Source organism: Megascapheus bottae, chromosome 5 (assembly GCF_031878675.1).
Source record: "Megascapheus bottae isolate mThoBot1 chromosome 5, mThoBot2.hap1, whole genome shotgun sequence".
In the NCBI taxonomy this organism is placed as follows: Eukaryota; Metazoa; Chordata; class Mammalia; order Rodentia; family Geomyidae; genus Megascapheus; species Megascapheus bottae.
Window position 1 is genome coordinate 22,593,258 of NC_143513.1, and position 17,484 is coordinate 22,610,741.

The window sequence follows — 17,484 nt, forward strand, 5'->3', positions numbered from 1 at the left end:
GAAAGTGAATGCTACCTATTTCTGTATGACCCTTACTTTTTAATATTTACTTTCTGGTCTTCTCTCATAGGGGTGGAGAAGAAAAATGCAAGACAAAAAATGTATTTTTTAAATTTCATCATTTTTTACTATTTTTCAAAGAAGATAAATAAAACAATGAGATGTCTAAAATAATAATTAACATTTAATTAATAAATAGATTATAAAGTATACCTTATTTCTAAGTGAATATAGTAAAAGTAGTGATTAAAAACCTAAATAATAAATATATTGCTTAAATATGTCATTTACTAACTTTATAACTTTGAACAAATTTAACTTCTAAGTTTTCCTAACAAAAAAAATAAATGGACTAATGGTACTAACATCATTGAGTTATTGTTAGTTAACCAAGTAATATAATATCTTGCTTTGGTGGATAACTAAAGTGCTAGACAAGACCTAGAATATAAACACTCTATCAACGTTTGCTATTATTATTGACATCTGTAATGGGAGACCAGAAAGTTACTATATACATGGAGTTTTATCTGAAATTATTTAATATTTTCTTTCCCTGCCTTCAAAGCCTTTACATTTGTAAGGTTTTTGTTTGTTCCAAAATTTTACAGATGATAAATATTATAAGATTAAAAGCCACATGGATGGAAGGATTTAACTCTCTTTCCTAATTGTGTCTTTCCTAAGACATAATTGTGTGAACTCTGTAGATACTTTGGAATTCAAAGCATTTGTCAATGAATTATAAATTAATCTTAGAAAATAGTCTTAGCATATAACTTTTTTAATTCTAAGTTGTCCTTACTGTACATCTTGGCTTTACTCTGCCAGCCCCTCATGCTATAGAAGTTGCTATAACTAAATATCAACTCTACCTTTATCACTTCCATAATAATAGAACACAGTTTTACTGAGAGCACACCACCGTTTCTGCCACTCAAATCCAAGAAAGCTGTGATCTGTAAAAGAAAGGGAGAGAACAGTTTACATAAATCTATTTCCTGGTCATAAAAGGAAAATGGAGTTAATATAATTTCAATGATGCCTTTTAGCTTCAATTCTGTGACTAATTTGTATTTTCATTCCATGAGAAAAACAAAATGAGAGCAACAACAACAAAAAAAGGAGTAATGTACAGCAGAGTTAAGCTGTCATATTTATGGTATCAACTGCCTAGCCACCATCATCGTTGACAGAGTTTTAAAAAGATGTTTAATTACAGTCTTGAGATAATTGATTCATCTGGGTCTTATTTTCTTATCTGTTATAAAAGGGAAGGAAAAGAACTAACTTAGATTATTTCTATTATCTCAGCTTTAAAATTCAGCTAACAAAGTTAAAAAAAAACAAATGGAATATAAATAAAAAGGCCACCTGAAAAATAAGCACATAGTAAATGAAGAGACTTTCTACTTTTATTTCCTGTATCATAATACCACCTCCATACTTCATTTTCATTAAATTTTGGTGTTGAAAGAGGGAGGCCATCTGGTCAACTCCCAATTATCATAGCCAATGGAGAATAACACTGAAATGAGTAATAGACAATGGCAGACAAGATGCCAGGGTTTGATCTGAACCACAGCAGACCTGTGGTATATCCGGCTGAGTACAGGATAGCTCACTGCTCAGCAGGGTGGGATAATGGTGAGAAATCCCATCCTTGAGAAAAGTCAAGAAGTAATGTACCCAGTACCTGAAGAATGTAACTGTAACCCCTCTTTACATCACCCCGACAATAAAATACAATTAAAAAAAAAGAGAGAGAGAAGATGCAAGACACTACTGTCTCTGAATCTTTATAAGTAGATCAGGCTATTTATAAAGCTATATTAACCAGGCTGAAGACTGGTTATTGTTCTGTTATTAAAAATTATTCCAGGAGCCAGGGGTTTGGCCTAGTGGTAGAGTGCTTGCCTTGCATGCACAAAGACCCAAGTTTGATTTCTTGGTACCATATACATAGAAAAAAGCCAGAAGTGGTGCTGAGGTTCAAGTGGTAGAGCTGTAGCCTTGAGAAAGTTCAAGGACAAGGCTCAGGCCCTGAGCTCAAGCCCAGGACTGGCAAAAAAAAAAAAATATTCCAAACTAATGATTTTGTTGTTATAGTTGTTACAATGTCATCCAGATTTTCTTACAGTTCCAAAGTGTTCAATCACATAAAAGAGAATATGACTCTATATGTATACTACAAAAGGTTTATGAATGTTTATACAAATTTTTTCCCTTAGAATCTCTTTACCTTTTCTGCGTTTTTCAAGGTAACCAGCCTTTAGAACAAAAGGAAGATCCTGTGCCGCAACTGGAGGAAACTGGTTACCTGTGGGAAGTAAGGAACAAAGTGGGTAATCCATTTTAGAAAGAACAAATGCTAGACCTCATTAAATTCAGTGCACTTTTAATTACTAAAACTGCTTGAATTCAGACTTTTCAGCTTTGTGTCAGAATAGTTCCACAGACTAGTTTCTCTCTTCCTCCTGCAAATCTCAAGAGCAAAACAATATTCTCCAGTCCTGTACCTTAATATATTACTGTGCCTAATATAAAAATATTCTGCAACTGAACAATTTCAAAAGGGTGAAATCTTCCAACCTATATTCTATAACAACAGAACTTAGAAATGGTTATGAATAACATAATAGCCCCTAATAAGATAAGATAGGAGTTTCTAATAAACCATATAAGTTTCTTTACATTTCTATTGGATTGACTCAAGAATTTCAATGCATAGTGATGCTTATCCCTACTTCTACCAAGTAAAACATAAAATCACTTTTCTCCAACATCATATGCTAAAATTTGTTTCTCTGAGTCTATATCAAATCATCATTCTCCCTGTTGTATTCCCAGAGAAATTTTACCAAGTGAGTTTGCTTTAGTTTTGCTTAGGGCATTTAAGAATCTGTGGTTAGGTAAAACTGAGAGAAATATCATAAATAAGCACTGGATTGCTATAAAAAATAAAATTTAAACCTAAAAGTTAATTATTCTTAATCATGTGTAATCATGTTACTCATGGTCATGAGTGACAGGTTACTGTAATTTTGTGTTCACCATTCTTATAAAATGTATTACAAATATAATATTTATCCCAAGAATTTTCTAGAATCCAAATAAGTAAAAAAATTTTAATGAAAGACTCCATAGAATGTACCCAAAACAGAAAGTATTAATATGACATGATAGAAAACATATTTTAATATCAGTTTATAATATACATTTCATCACAGAATTTTTAATATTTTAATATCAAGAGACCACAATATTGTAGTTATGAAATCATATGCATTTTTCCTTATGAAAGTAAACTTACATTAAAGCACTCCAATTTCCTGATGGATAAATTTCATTCAGAAAGCACAAATTAAGCTATTTTAAATATTGTTAAAATAGAGCAATAATTTCTCTTTCTCTCTCTCTCTCTCTCTCTATATATATATATAATTTTAGGCAAAGCTAGTATTAACACATGGATAGCTGTTCAATAAATTGTACTCATTATTGTTTTCCAGAATAAACTTGATTCATACAAAGGTACAAACTTACTATAATATTTTCATACATAAAATAAAAGTCATATGCAGAAATTTTATCTACCTAAATGAGTCTGTGTCAGTCATTAAACTATTGAGGGTTAACTGTAGTATGATTTGGTCTCAATAGGAAATTTCATACTATTCATACTTCTATTGGACAAATATGTTAACATATAGGACAGATGTTCTCAGTCATAGGAAAAAATATTCTAAAGAGAAACTGATATCTTTAGCATAGCTTTCCATTGCAAAGTTACTGAGGAGAGGAAAAAAAGAAGGAGGAGGAGGAGGAGGAGCAAGAGCAGGAGCCCGAGCAGGAGGAGGAAGAGAAGGAAGAAGAGTAAGAAGAGGAAGAGGAAGAAAAAGAAGAAGAGGAGGAGGGGGGGAGGAGGGGGGGGAGGAGGAGGGGGAGGAGGAGGGGGAGGAGGAGGAGGAGAGGAGGAGGAGGAAGAAGAGTGGCAAATAAGAGGGAGTGAAAGAAGAAGGGAAAAAGGAATGAAATTACAACTTTTTAGAGTAGCTATATACATAAACTGAGTCTTCTATTAAAAATAAAAAATATGATTTTGCTCATGAGACCTTTACTCTGAGTTAGAATTCTGGTCTTCTCATTCAAATATTCTCAGGTATTACATGATATAACTGTTTCCTTAAACTGAAAAAAGTATAAGTTCCTCAACATTAGTCTTCTCCACCTTTTTCTCTCCCTCACAACATCATTCATTTCCCATAAATCAAACATAAAACATTGATAAAATTTTTCTACAACCATTTAAATTCTTCATTTTCACCTTACAGCTGGGATACTGAACCCCTAAATTGGCCACCTCTTCAATTAAGACATATTGCTCACTTTTATCTCTTCAAAAAAAAAAAAAACAACAAAACTTGCCTGATGCAGTGGCTCACACTTGTAATCCTAGCTACTCAGGAGACTGACATCTGAGGATCAAGGTTCAAAGCCAGCCAGCCCAGGCACAAAACGACCTGAGACTCATCTCAATTAACCTCTAGAAAACGGGAAGTGGGGCTTGGCTCAAAGGTAGGGTGGTAGCCTTGAGCTGAAGCGCTCAGGGGCAGTGCCCAGGCCCAAAGGTAGGGTGGTAGCCTTCAACTGAAGAGCTCAAGGACAGCGCTCAGGCCTAGTTCAAGCTCCATGACCCACCAAAAAAAAAAAACAAAAAAAAAAAACACCTTATTTTAAATCCCCTGAATTTGGAAAATAGATCCACGTTTAAAACAGTATCTTAATGATTGGTTTATACTTAATAACTTCATATTAGGCTTCAGTTTTCTAATAATAGTATCATTTCGTGCTGGCAATATCCTCTCCTGTATCTTCTACCCACTTTTGTGGCTAATTTATTATCTAAATTTCCTTAGGAAGTGGTCACCACAACTGAAACATGCTTTCAGGTGCCATTTGGTAATACAAAATAACCCCAAGGCATCTTTAGTTTGCATAAAGTTGAAAAGTGCGATTTCGTTTTCATTGTTCATCCTGATGATACAGAGATGCTTACTAGCCCTTTGGTGGAAGAGGAGGGTGGGTACAGTGTGTGAGTGTGCCTTATTCTCAGAGCTGTAACGGCTTGTCATTCACAAGTGCAGTTCTTGCATGCAGGAGCAAACTCTGACATCATTTCCCTATTTCTACCTCCATGTTCTACAGAATATACAGAAGATACAAAAAGGGTGCAGAGCTGCTGGCATTTTCATTATTATTCTTAAAAGGTTTTAGGTTTCAAAAATATCACTATAATATTTGCAAAGTAAACAAAGAAAAACAAAGTGAGAAAACCATGGCATCAAGAAGGGAAAGAAGTCTAAACTTAACTTGAATGTAAATATTAAATAAGATTTAACAGTAGAAGTTTAGTTTGATATTAGTACTAATTTTATGATTCACAGCATAGATTGAATTAGTCTGTAATGAAGACCCAGTTGCAAAATATGTGACCTTAAACAAGTCATTTGGTCTCACTAGGGCTTAATATTTTCCTCATCTAAACCATGACAAACTCAGGTTGAATCAACTCTAAGGCTCTCTCACTTCTAGGACTCCATGGAGTACCTCCACACCAATATTATTCTTGGACTTTAATAAGTAGCCAAGGTGCAAAATGGAGTCAGCTTTCAATGATATCAAAGATGCTATTCATGACATAGTTTTTGTTGAGCAACTGGTCACCTCTTTTAATATCTAGTATTAGAACTGTTTAATGTCGCTCTGGAACTTTAATTTCTATCTAGGATCTTAGCTTAGAACAACTTGGAAAATATATACATATTTAAATAAATTAATTAAATAATTTAAATATTTTTCAGAGTCCAATAATTCTCTCCTTCATATGGAAATTGAATTTTCAATTTGTATTAGCTCTTTAGTGGCAAAGGAAGCTATTACATATCCTTTAGAATATCCTTTAGAAAATAATACCTGTAGTTAACACTTGAAAGTTGATTAGTGATGTTACTTTTTAGCACAACCCCTTCAGAGCACTTCTTTTCCCAATTATCACTATTATTTCCTTAGGATGGATCCACCAATTAACACACGAGTAGTATAGATGTGAGCTCAGGATACTTAGAAAAGTATCTCATGATACTCAGAAAAACGAAAAAGGAGTAAAAAAAGAAAAGAGGGCTCATATTATTTTTAGACATAAAGATGGTCAACCACAGCATTTCCAGGAGGTTATGTCTTGAAATTAGGGTTTTAAAGACTGACAAAGAAGTCTATATAATGATGTTGGACAAAAGCAAAGGCTGCAATTACAGCTTTACCATTTGTTAATCTCCTCTCTTTCTGTTGAATTACTTTGAAAGGTACCAAGTAAAAACTGAATATCCATTAGAATTACTTAAATTAGCCTCTACTAACTACTTTATGACACAGAAGTCCCAATAGCCTCATGAGATTCATTCAAGTTTATCTGGGGCCAAAGAAGAAAGCAACAGCTACCAGTATTTAGTCATATGCAGGTAGGGATGTTCATATGATCTGTTTGTTCACAGTCTGTTATATATCAAACACCTTCTTGTTTACTCATTTGTAGATGCTATTAATTTTCATGGAAATAGTCCAAAGTATAACAAATCCAACTGATAAGAGTCCAAATAGTCAAGGAAAACCTATAATATCATGTTTCATATGCAATAAAACAGTAACCAAAAGTCACAGGCCAAAGTGTGTGTGAACCATATTTTTCGTAGAGTTCTGCATTCCTTCTCTATTCATTGGAAACTGCTTTATTTCTTTTCTTAAGAGTATGCTCAAGTTGATGACCAGAATCTGAACTGCTACATTATTCACCTGAAGATTGTTTTCTTTTGGACTGATCTTTAATATAAAATTGCTGTCTCACATAAAATTAGATGCAATTTTTTTAAGATTGCTGGTCATTTAATGACAAACATTCAGTATCATGTTTATATTAAGCATGTTCCTTATAAAATTTAAAAAATGTTTTCTATCTAAAAGACTCCAGAGTTAATGACTATAGAAAGTACTGAAAAAAATCTCTCAGCTATTTTCAGAGATGAAAGATCAATATATACTGACTCAATCCTTGTAAAAAAAAGGCTAAACATGAGAAATTTCACTTTAAAGACAAGACCACTATTTGATATATTTATAATACTGGACATCTTCTTGTTTTTTATTTTATTAAAAGCAACTTTAAATAATCAATTCTTAAATTTTACAGAAAGAATTAAAACTGAAATTTACCTTCTGCATAGAGTAACTTAGACACTTTATTTCTGTCTATATTTTAATCCTATATGCTCTTAGCAAGAAAAAAGATTAATTCTAAATAACAACTATGTGTTCATGTATGTGTGTGTGTGTGTGTGTGCACACGCACATACGTGTGCCAATCCCCAGGGCTTGAACTTAGGGCTTATTTCTGTCTACTAATTGAGCTGTATTAAAGAGAACTACAGTCAAATACCCCAAAACCAGATGAGCTACCTACGAACAGCATAATACAGCCAACTCATCTATGTAGCAAAATAGTGAGAAGATTTATATGGCCTACTTCTGGCCTTATTGGAGGTAAGAGGCTCACATACTTTCTTGCCCCAGCTGGCCTGAAATAGCGATTCTAAGATCTCAGCCTCCTAACTAGCTAGGATTACAGCTATAAACCACTGGTACCTAGCTGAACAGCAGTCTTTTTTATAAAGCCAATTTTGCAAAAATTGTAAGGAAATAAGACACATGCTTAAAAATGAAATTATAAATAAATCAAAATTGTCATCAGACTATGAATATTTTTAAATTCAAGGTACATAATTATTAGCTAATTCTAATTTAAGGTTTCTCTTTACCACACTTAGATGCCCCAGTACAGACTGTGTGCCCACTGTCTGTATTTCCACTAGACTTTTATCAAAGACAGTATAGTTCAGGAAGTACTTTAAAATGTAGAAATATGATTTTAAAGTCAAGTATACTGCTAAGATCATATATTAAACTAATACCTTTATTTAAACTAAATTAATACTAATATTTAATAAGCTATAAGTGTACATTCAATATAAAACCAGAAAAGAAGTAGATAAAGCATACATCTACACCATGTGCTGGTGGCTCACACCTGGCTGAGGACTGCAGATTGAAGCCAGGTACAAAATTCCATGAGACTACAACCAACCAGCAGAAAGCTAGAAGTGGAGCTGGGGCTCAAGTGGTACAGTGCTACCTTTGAGGGAAAAAAAAAACTCAAGGATGGTTCACAGGCTATGAATTTAAGCCCCAAGACTAGCACAAGAAAAAACAACTAAGTAGTATATAAATTTTAAAAATCAACTCCTCTCCCCCAGTGCCAGTTATTGAATCATTTATTTTATTTTTGTTATTTTTTATTTTTATTGTGAAGGTACTATACAGAAGGGTATAGTTACATAGGTCAGGTAATAAGTGCATTTCTTTTTGAACAGTATCACCTCTTCCCTTGTTTTCTTCCAGTTTTTCCTCTCTCAACTCCTCTCCCCCAGTTTGTTCTATGACTGTTCAAGCTCTTTTATTTGTTCATTAATTCCATTGTTCTACGGAAATGTTTCCAAAATAATTCACCTTCCAATCTTACACGCAGTATTTTCTTCTATTTACTCATATCACTAATGTTTTTTAATTGTAAAGGGGTAAGGTAATGAGTACATTACTTTTTGAAAACTGTTACCTCCTCCCTCATTTTGTCCCACTTTTCCTTCCTGCTCCCCTCCCCTCAAAGTTGTAAAGTTCCTTTCCAACACAGTGTCTAGTGAGTAGCATTGTTACCTTCATCCTTTGTCCTGCTGTTTCTGTGATTCCCTTTCCCTTCCATGGATCAGACAAACTTACATACAAGGCAAAGGGTACAGAAAACTAAAACAAAAAACAACTCAAATAACTAAAAATAGAGCATAGGATGAACCTCTTGTTTCTAGTTCTTGGAGTTCATTTTGATACACTTCATTACACATGGCCCTATGCGTGGGCTGGCTTTGAACCATAATCTTTAGATCTCAGCCTTCTGAGTAGTTACAATTCCAGGTATGAGCCTCTGGCACCAAGCCAATGTTTGTTTGTTTTGAGTGGAGATACAATGGCTTTCTCACTGTTGTCTTATCCCCAATGCCTGGATTAGTTAGTGCCTAGGACATGGCAAAAGATAGTTAACTTTTGCTTAATGAACACATGAGTTAATAAACATACCTCTCTAAAATAAAACAAAACTAAAACCAAATTCTACTTTTTTTTTCTTGGCACACTGGCAAACATCAAGAAGAGGAATGACTTCCATTGTGGGAATGGTGGGAATGGCTAGGGTACTTACAGGCCCTGTTTGGTGGGGAGAGAGGGTGCAAACCCATATTTTTGTGAATGAGAACATGACAGTTTCCTGAGAAACTCTCAAGACTCTTTCCTGCTAATGAAAACATGACTATATCATACTGCTGATGCCAGTTTTCACTGATACTATTTGTTCAGGCAAAAAAGAAGTTAAAAATGGGAAGCAAGAGAGACATTCTGAAACCACGTTAAGTATAACAAAGCTGCCTGGAATATTCTAGTTTCATTTTTCTCCAGGTGCTCATCTCATCATAACAATTGCTAGAAAGCTGCCAACTCACCCCTCTGAAAAGTTCATACTATGCGCATAAAAATGTCTGTTAAAAAATGGTTGATCTCACTCGTTCAACCACTATGGAAAGCAGTGTGGCAGTGCCTCAAAAGGCTAAACATAGAACTCCCCTATGACCCAGCAATTCCACTACTTGGCATTTACCCAACCATCCAGAAACAAGGACATACTAAATCCACCAGCACAACAATGTTCATTGCAGCACTATTTACCATAGCAAAGATATGAAACCAACCTAGATGTCCCTCAGTTGATGAGTGGATCAACAAGTTGTGGTATTTGTACACAATGGAATTCTATGCTGCTGTCAGAAAGAATGACATCGCCCCATTTGTTAGGAAATGGAAAGACTTAGAAAAAATCATATTAAGTGAAGTAAGCCAGACTCAAAGGAACTTAGGCTCAATGGTTTCCCTCATTCGTCATAATCAGTAGAAACCTTGGGCTCTACCAGCAGAGATCTGCAATAGAGCAAAATCTTGATACATAAGGCCATACAGTATGAAGCTAATTGAAAGGACCTCCAGGATATTGAAACAAAAGCCATATAATGAATGATTGTTGTCCTTAATGTCCTATGTTGTCTCTCATCTCCTTTGCTGTCCCTTGGTTATCTCATATTGGTATAGTATCTCACTTTGTTATCTGATATATTGAATTTATTTGTATTTGGATATTTGAAATTTGATAGGGAAGGGGGGAAAACCAAGACGAGTGGGGAGTGTGGGGGGGGAGGGAAATGGGTACCAAGACATGTGAAAGGGTATCAATGTATGTGAATTAATGCACCTTCTATCTGGCAAATATCATGTAACCCTTTTAATTACAATAAAAAATTTTAAAAAATGGTTGATCTCTTTTTTTTACATGAATGTATATTTTTCTGATGTAAATCATCTTAATTCTTACTACTGATTTTAAAGTCTTTCAAAATGAAACAAACTTCAATTTGTTCATATGGGTTAAACATTTTTAATCTGAAAATCCAAAACCTGAAATGCTTCAAAATCTACAACTTATTGAAGGCTATGACGCCATCAATGGAAAATCCCACACCTGACCTGAAAGCACAGTGTATAGAATTACCCTCAGGCTACATGTACATGGTGCATATGAAACATAATGAATTTCATGTTTGGACCTGGGTCCCACCTTCAAGATGCCTATTTATGCTTATGCAAATATTTCAAAATCTTTTTGAAAAAAATCAAAATCTGAAACATTCTAGATGAAAAGTACTCACCCTGGATTATAGACACAAGGAAATAGTATAAATGTTTTGCTCTATTTCAATTTAACTGTCTCCAAGTTGGTGTTAAAATCTGCATAAACATAGTGCCAGGCTACTACTAGTATTCTAAATTCCACTTGGGAAATGAATTTTATAGCTATGTCATAAACTTCTAAAATCCTGAAGTTTTAATAGATGTGCTGACACAACTTTAACCATAACAGTTCCAGCAACTGCTACTCTAATAAATCTGTCCATTTCTATAATGCCTATGACAAATCCATTAATATGAATGATGTGCACTTCACATAGCACACTGCACAGCAATTGCACAAGTATGCCATCTCCATTCCAAGTAGCAAATCAGTAATCAATATTTGTAAAAGCAGCCGCTAATCCTTTGTAAAATCACTGGCTCAGTGATTGAAGAGTTTGCTCAATCCACACACTTAATCCCTCTTCATCTGTTTGATCCCTCTATTTATCCCAGCCTCTTACAGTGCCAGCCACCACAGATTAATACATCTCCTCACACTAAACATGACCTGACAATTGGCATGGGATATTGCTGACAGGATAAGCTCTGTAAACATTGGCCTTTTAAAAAGGAAACTTGAAATTAACAGTCAGAAGCCCAAAGTTTACAAATAGGCTCATCACTGTCCCTTCCTAACTCTAGTCATCTGATGTACTCTCCTTGGAAACAGATCCTTACTTCCAAATGAGCCTTCTGGCTGATTCTAGAATTCTTATCCATAAAGCATTGTTAGTAGTCTTTAAAGGCACATAGATGTGTTCTCGCCATGAAAAGAGACTCATATATAGAGCACATTTGGAGAATTCTTAGGTGCAAAGCAAAGGAGACTGAACTCAGCTAGTACATGCTTTCTTTCACTTTGGAAGAAAATTTCAAAAAGAACATCTTAATGCTTTTGACAAAGCTTAATTTAAAAAATGCATGCCATTTTACACTGGAAAGTGATTAACAATATTGTAACTATTCTGTGCTGAAAGAAAATGTATTATAAAATTATAATATTAGGAAAAGGTTACTCATCCCTAGCAATTAGATAATATGACAGACCCTTCTTTAAGAGAATATTAAATTTTACTTAAAGGTACAATAGAAATCTCCTTAGCAGACTTATTTCAATTCAGATCCTTAATTGAGACATTTGAAAGGAACTACAAGTTCATGTCAAATTAAATGTAAGGAAGTCTGGAGAAAAATCATTTACTAATCTAAGATATTTGAAAAATCAATTTTAAGGAGATAAATAAACAACACAATTTATAAAAGCTCTACAAACATATATAAGTATAAGTAACTATGTATAATTTTATATGTAAATATATAGATATGTATATATTTAGGTGAAATATCATCCAGGCCATTCAATCTTCTATTTTTTATTCATCCTGAGAGGACAGGGACATCCCAGGAAAGCTGAGAAGGATTTCATAGGGGATCTGGAGTAAAACATTCTGCATACAATAAAAAGGCCAGGAGCATAGAGAACTTTACAAGAGGAGTTAATCAGTAGTAAAGAGTATCCTTTGCTTCAGAAAATCCAGGAAAGAGAAACCCAAGAAATTGTTTCTAAATAAATCTGTTTATTTGCTGAAATATAAGAGAAGTAATAAGGAGAAAGACTGCGATAAGAAGAAGTAGAGGCAGGAAAGGCTAACTGGTCTTAAAAAAAAAAAAAGACAAAGTTAGACCATTGAGTCACATCTGTAATCTAAGCTATTCTGGAGGCTGAGGCTCAAGGAAGATTATTGTTTAAAACCAGCCCATCTCAACCAATGAAAAGCTCATAGTGATGATAGACTCCCACACTTCCAGTTCTGCATGAAGAAAGAGTAGGACTGTGGTCCAGGCTGGCTGGACAAAAGGTAACTTCATGAAAAATAATGAAAGCAAAAAGGTAGAATGCTTGCCTACCAAGTACAAGTACCAAAGTACCTCCAAAAAATATCAATAGCAAAAGGGAAAGAATAAATTACTAGTCTGAAAGGAAGTATTTTCAGTTTATATTGCAATTCAATATTGCAGCAATATTCCCTATTTCATAATACACTTCACTTTGATGCATTTTGTTTTCAAAATCTAGTAATGTCATTTTGTCTTAAATTTTAACATTGCTTAGTAGTAAACAATTTGTACATAATGCTAAATATAAATGATAATAGGTCAAAATTATCACTATCACTTGAAAATTTAGGATGAAAACTTTGATGTATTGAAGAACTATTTTAGAATTGGGGAATGAAATTTCATAATCTAATTTGCCTTTTCTGAAATCAGGGTAAATTATATTTGCTAGCTAGCTGAATTTGCTACAGAAAGAATTAGATCATCAAATTCTGTAAGACGATTGGCTCTAATTAACTTACTGAAAGAAGATAATGCATGTAGTAAAAAAGACAATACTAGCTTGATACTGTAGGTGATTTTTCCATGTCAAGAAGATGATTCGGAGAGGGTGGAGGGAGGGAAATGGGGACAAAAACATGAGAAGGTGTATCAATATGTGAGAAGTAATACACTGAACTATCTGGTGAATATGACTGTAACCCCTTTACATATTACAATAAAAATGTAAGAAAAAGAATACATAGTTTAAAAAAACAATAATGCAATTAGTAAATGAACAAACTGGACAATTCCCAGAAGAAGAAATGAAGATGGATAATACATGAAGAAATGCTCAACATCCTTAGGAATAAAGAAAATTCAAATCAAAATTGAAAATATAAACAAAGCACGGAGGTTCCCCCCAAATTTAAAAACCTACCTTGGGGCCGGGAGTTTGGCCTAGTGGTTAAAGTGCTTGCCTAGCATGCATGAAGACCTGGGTTCGATTCCTCGGCACCACATGCATAGAAAAAAGCCAGAAGTGGTGCTGAGGCTCAAGTGGTAGAGCTCTAGCCTTGAGAAAGTCCAAGGACAGTGCTCAGGCCCTGAGCTCAAGCCCAGGACTGGCAAAAAATAAATAAATAAATAAATAAAAAAAATAAAAACCTACCTTATGAGTCCACCATGCTACTCTTGTAAGACAGACAGCTACTTGCACACCCTTGTTTACTGCAGCTCTGTACCCAACAGCTAAACTGTGGAATCAACAGGATTAATCAACTATTGATGAATAAAGAAAATATGGTACATATGTACCACTAAAAATAGAAATTCTGTCATTTAAAGGAAAGCAGATGAAGATGGAAATCCTCATGTTCAACAAGGTAAGTCAATCTGAAAAAGTCAAACATATTTTCACTCATTTGTAGAATTTAGAATATATGCAAAATATATGCTAATAGCATATATTGATAAAACATTGCACATATTAATTAAAATATATTTTAATGAATAGTATATATTTGACATACAAATTTTGATTATATATAATAAAATCTTATTATATATAAGTATAAGTACTACATGAACACAACTAAGATTGTCTAGGGGAGATGAAGAGAAAAGAAAGAGAGAATAAAAGAGGATGACTAATATTGCAATACACTACATAGGAAGAGACCACTGGAAGCTGTTGAACAATAAGGGAAAGGAGACAGATAAAGCAATCAAAGGGGTTGATATGACTATAGCATAAAAATATATAAAAAATATGGAAAAATTCCTAAAAGAAATTTTCAAAAATGACAAGATGGTAAAACAAGAGCTGCTGATCGGGAGCAGCAGAGAAGGCATGAGAGTTAGCTCCAAGGTGAATGAGGGTAAGAACATCCAACAAAAAAAGGCTACCATTGAAAGTGTCCAAGGAGCAGCACAGTATCTTTGTGGACCTAGGCACAGAATTGTTTTCTTCTAAGGAATGTCAAAAGTATACAAGTCAAAAGTGTCTTTTACAAAACCCATCAGGAAGCATGTGGGCGCCATGTCCTATCACTAACGATGACTGTCATGGCTGCTACAGGCAGTGTGGCCACACAACTCCACTGTCACCTTCCCATCAGGTACAAAGTACCAGTTGCAAAAGCCTCAGAGATGACATGAGTATCCTGTTCTCCCTCTAACTTTCACCCACTACTATTAACATTTGCCAGGCTAACACAGCAGTGATTATTGCTTGCATTAATTATTACCATCTTGATCACAAACGGTATTGTTTCCAGCCAGTTTACTTTTTTATTTTTCTATTATCTGTTTATTTATATGAGATGTGGATTGGACCCAGGGTCTCACACTTAACAAGCAGGAGGTGTGAATTTGGGCATAAAGCTTACTTGAGAGCAGGAACACTTCAATTTTATCATCTTTCGAGTCTTTCTGTCTGCAGCATAATTACTCCATAAATGCATATTGACTAAATAAAGGTCAATAGAGTTCACAAGATGAAGATGAATAAGGATCTTTCTTTATACTAAAAGATACTTTCACTTCTTGTGTTAACTTTAATAAAGTTGGGGGGCCATAAAGTCCAATTATACACGCAGAAGGACATAAAATTCTCATTTCAGTCAAATAAGCACCAGGTAAATAAGAGGGAAATCAAAGTCTACTGAGTTTTTGTACAAAGCACTTTACAAAGCAATTTGCAAACATTTGAAGAGCCAGAGGAAATTCCAAGTGAAACTCAATCCATGTGTGTGTTTGTTTTGTGGAAACCAAGTATTTTTATGGCATGTAACTTTAATTGGTGGCAGGTATAAAATGTCACTTTATGGTTACACTACATGTTCATTCAGTTGTTCATAGAGTCTACAATATTTAATCAATAAAGTTTTAACCCTACTGGGAAATTTTACAGTATGTTAATGCTGGGTCCAGTGATACTGCTTAGCGGAGTCTACCCACCATTATGTCATTTCTTAGATAAATCCACAGATCGTCTGATAGATCCAATCTGCCATCTATAAAAAGAAATCTCCATGTGGGACAAAGATGTCAGCCTCCAAAAAGAAAATATTCAGCATCGTTTATAGTTACACATTAAATTCATCAAAACAAATGGGCTGATTGAAGTATGTCACTATGTAGGCCTTCACTAAAAGTCCCAGCATCACCTCATGCATGCTTACTGGGGATGTTACCAGCAATCTGGCCAAAGACACAGAAAAATAGGATAAGATGTCATTCTACACTTTCCCCCTTTCTATCCCTTCACAGTGAAAACCTGTCTTTTTCCATTTCAAAAAATCTGAACTGAGAATTATTGCCCTTGTAAGAATGTGAGATATTTTACCATAAATTTAGTCTTCTCTTTTGGTATTTCTTTGCATGCTAACACAGGCTGTTCTCAGTTACAGATGATCTTCATCTTCTGGCCAATACATTCCAAAGGAACATCAAGAAACATCACTTTAATAAAGTGACTCTGTTGTTATAGTTTTCTTGATCCTGGCCATTCTAACTGGAGTGAGGTGGAATCTTAGAGTTGTTTTGATTTGCATTTCTTTTATGACCAGAGATGTTGCGCATTTCTTCATGTGTCTATAGGCCATTTTTGTTTCTTCTTCAGAGAAGATTCTGTTTAAGTCTTTGGCCCATCTTTTAATGGGATGGATGTTACTTTGGACATTAGTTTTGGATTGATTCAATTTTTTGAGCTGTTGATATATTTTAGATATGAGGCCTTTGTCCGTTGTATGGTTGGTGAAGATCTTCTCCCACTCTGTGGGCTTCCTAATTAGTTTACTAGCTATGTCCTTTGCCATACAAAAGCTCTTACTGTTGGTGGCAGTGCAAACTGTTCAACCACTATGGAAAGCAGTATGGCAGTTCCTCAAAAGACTAAACATAGAGCTCCCCTATGACCCAGCAATTCCACTACTTGGCATTTACCCAATCATCCTGAAACAAGGACACACTAAATTCACCAGCACAACAATGTTCATTGCAGCACTATTTACCATAGCAAAGATATGGAACCAACCTAGATGTCCCTCAGTTGATGAGTGGATCAACAAGATGTGGTATTTGTATACAATGGAATTCTATGCAGCTGTCAGAAAGAATGACATTGCCCCGTTTGTTAGGAAATGGAAAGACTTAGAAAAAATCATATTAAGCGAAGTAAGCCAGACTCAAAGGAACTTAGGCTCAATGGTTTCCCTCATTTGTCATAATCAGTAGAAACCTTGGGCTCTCCTAGCAGAGATTTGCAATAGAGCAAAACCTTGATACAAAAGACCATATAGTAGGATGCTAAATGAAAGGATCTCTAGGATATAGAAACATAAGCCATATAACGAATGATTGCTGTTCTTAAGGTACTATGTTATCTCTCATCTCTTTTGCTGTCCCTTGGTTATCTCATATTGTTACAGTATCTCACTTTGTTACCTGATATATCGCATATATTTGTATTTGTTTATTGAAATTGGATGGGGAAGGGGGGAAAACAAGATGGGGGGGGAGAGGGAAATGGGGACCAAGACATGTGAAAGGGTATCAATGTATGGGAATTAATGCACCATCTATCTGGCAAATATCATGTAACCCTTCTATTAATTACAATAAAAATATATGAAAAAATAAAAATCCTAGTTTTAAAAAATATAAAGAAGATAAATTAACTAATAAAAAAAATAAAGTGACTCTGCAATTGGAATCAAAATC

At 34.5% G+C, this 17,484-nt stretch overlaps 1 protein-coding gene across 2 annotated transcripts in view; it reads right to left on the reverse strand.

The window, feature by feature from the left end:
* The window catches only part of Skap2 (src kinase associated phosphoprotein 2), a 156,891-nt gene that overhangs the window by 68,614 nt on the left and 70,793 nt on the right, over positions 1–17,484 (reverse strand). For both annotated transcript variants that reach the window (XM_090332796.1, XM_090332797.1), the window contains exons 5-6: positions 2,243–2,320; positions 876–959 (exon numbers count right to left, since the gene is read on the reverse strand). In XM_090332796.1, the coding sequence (XP_090188922.1) occupies positions 876–959; positions 2,243–2,320 (162 nt within the window). The remainder of the gene's footprint in view (positions 1–875; positions 960–2,242; positions 2,321–17,484) is intronic.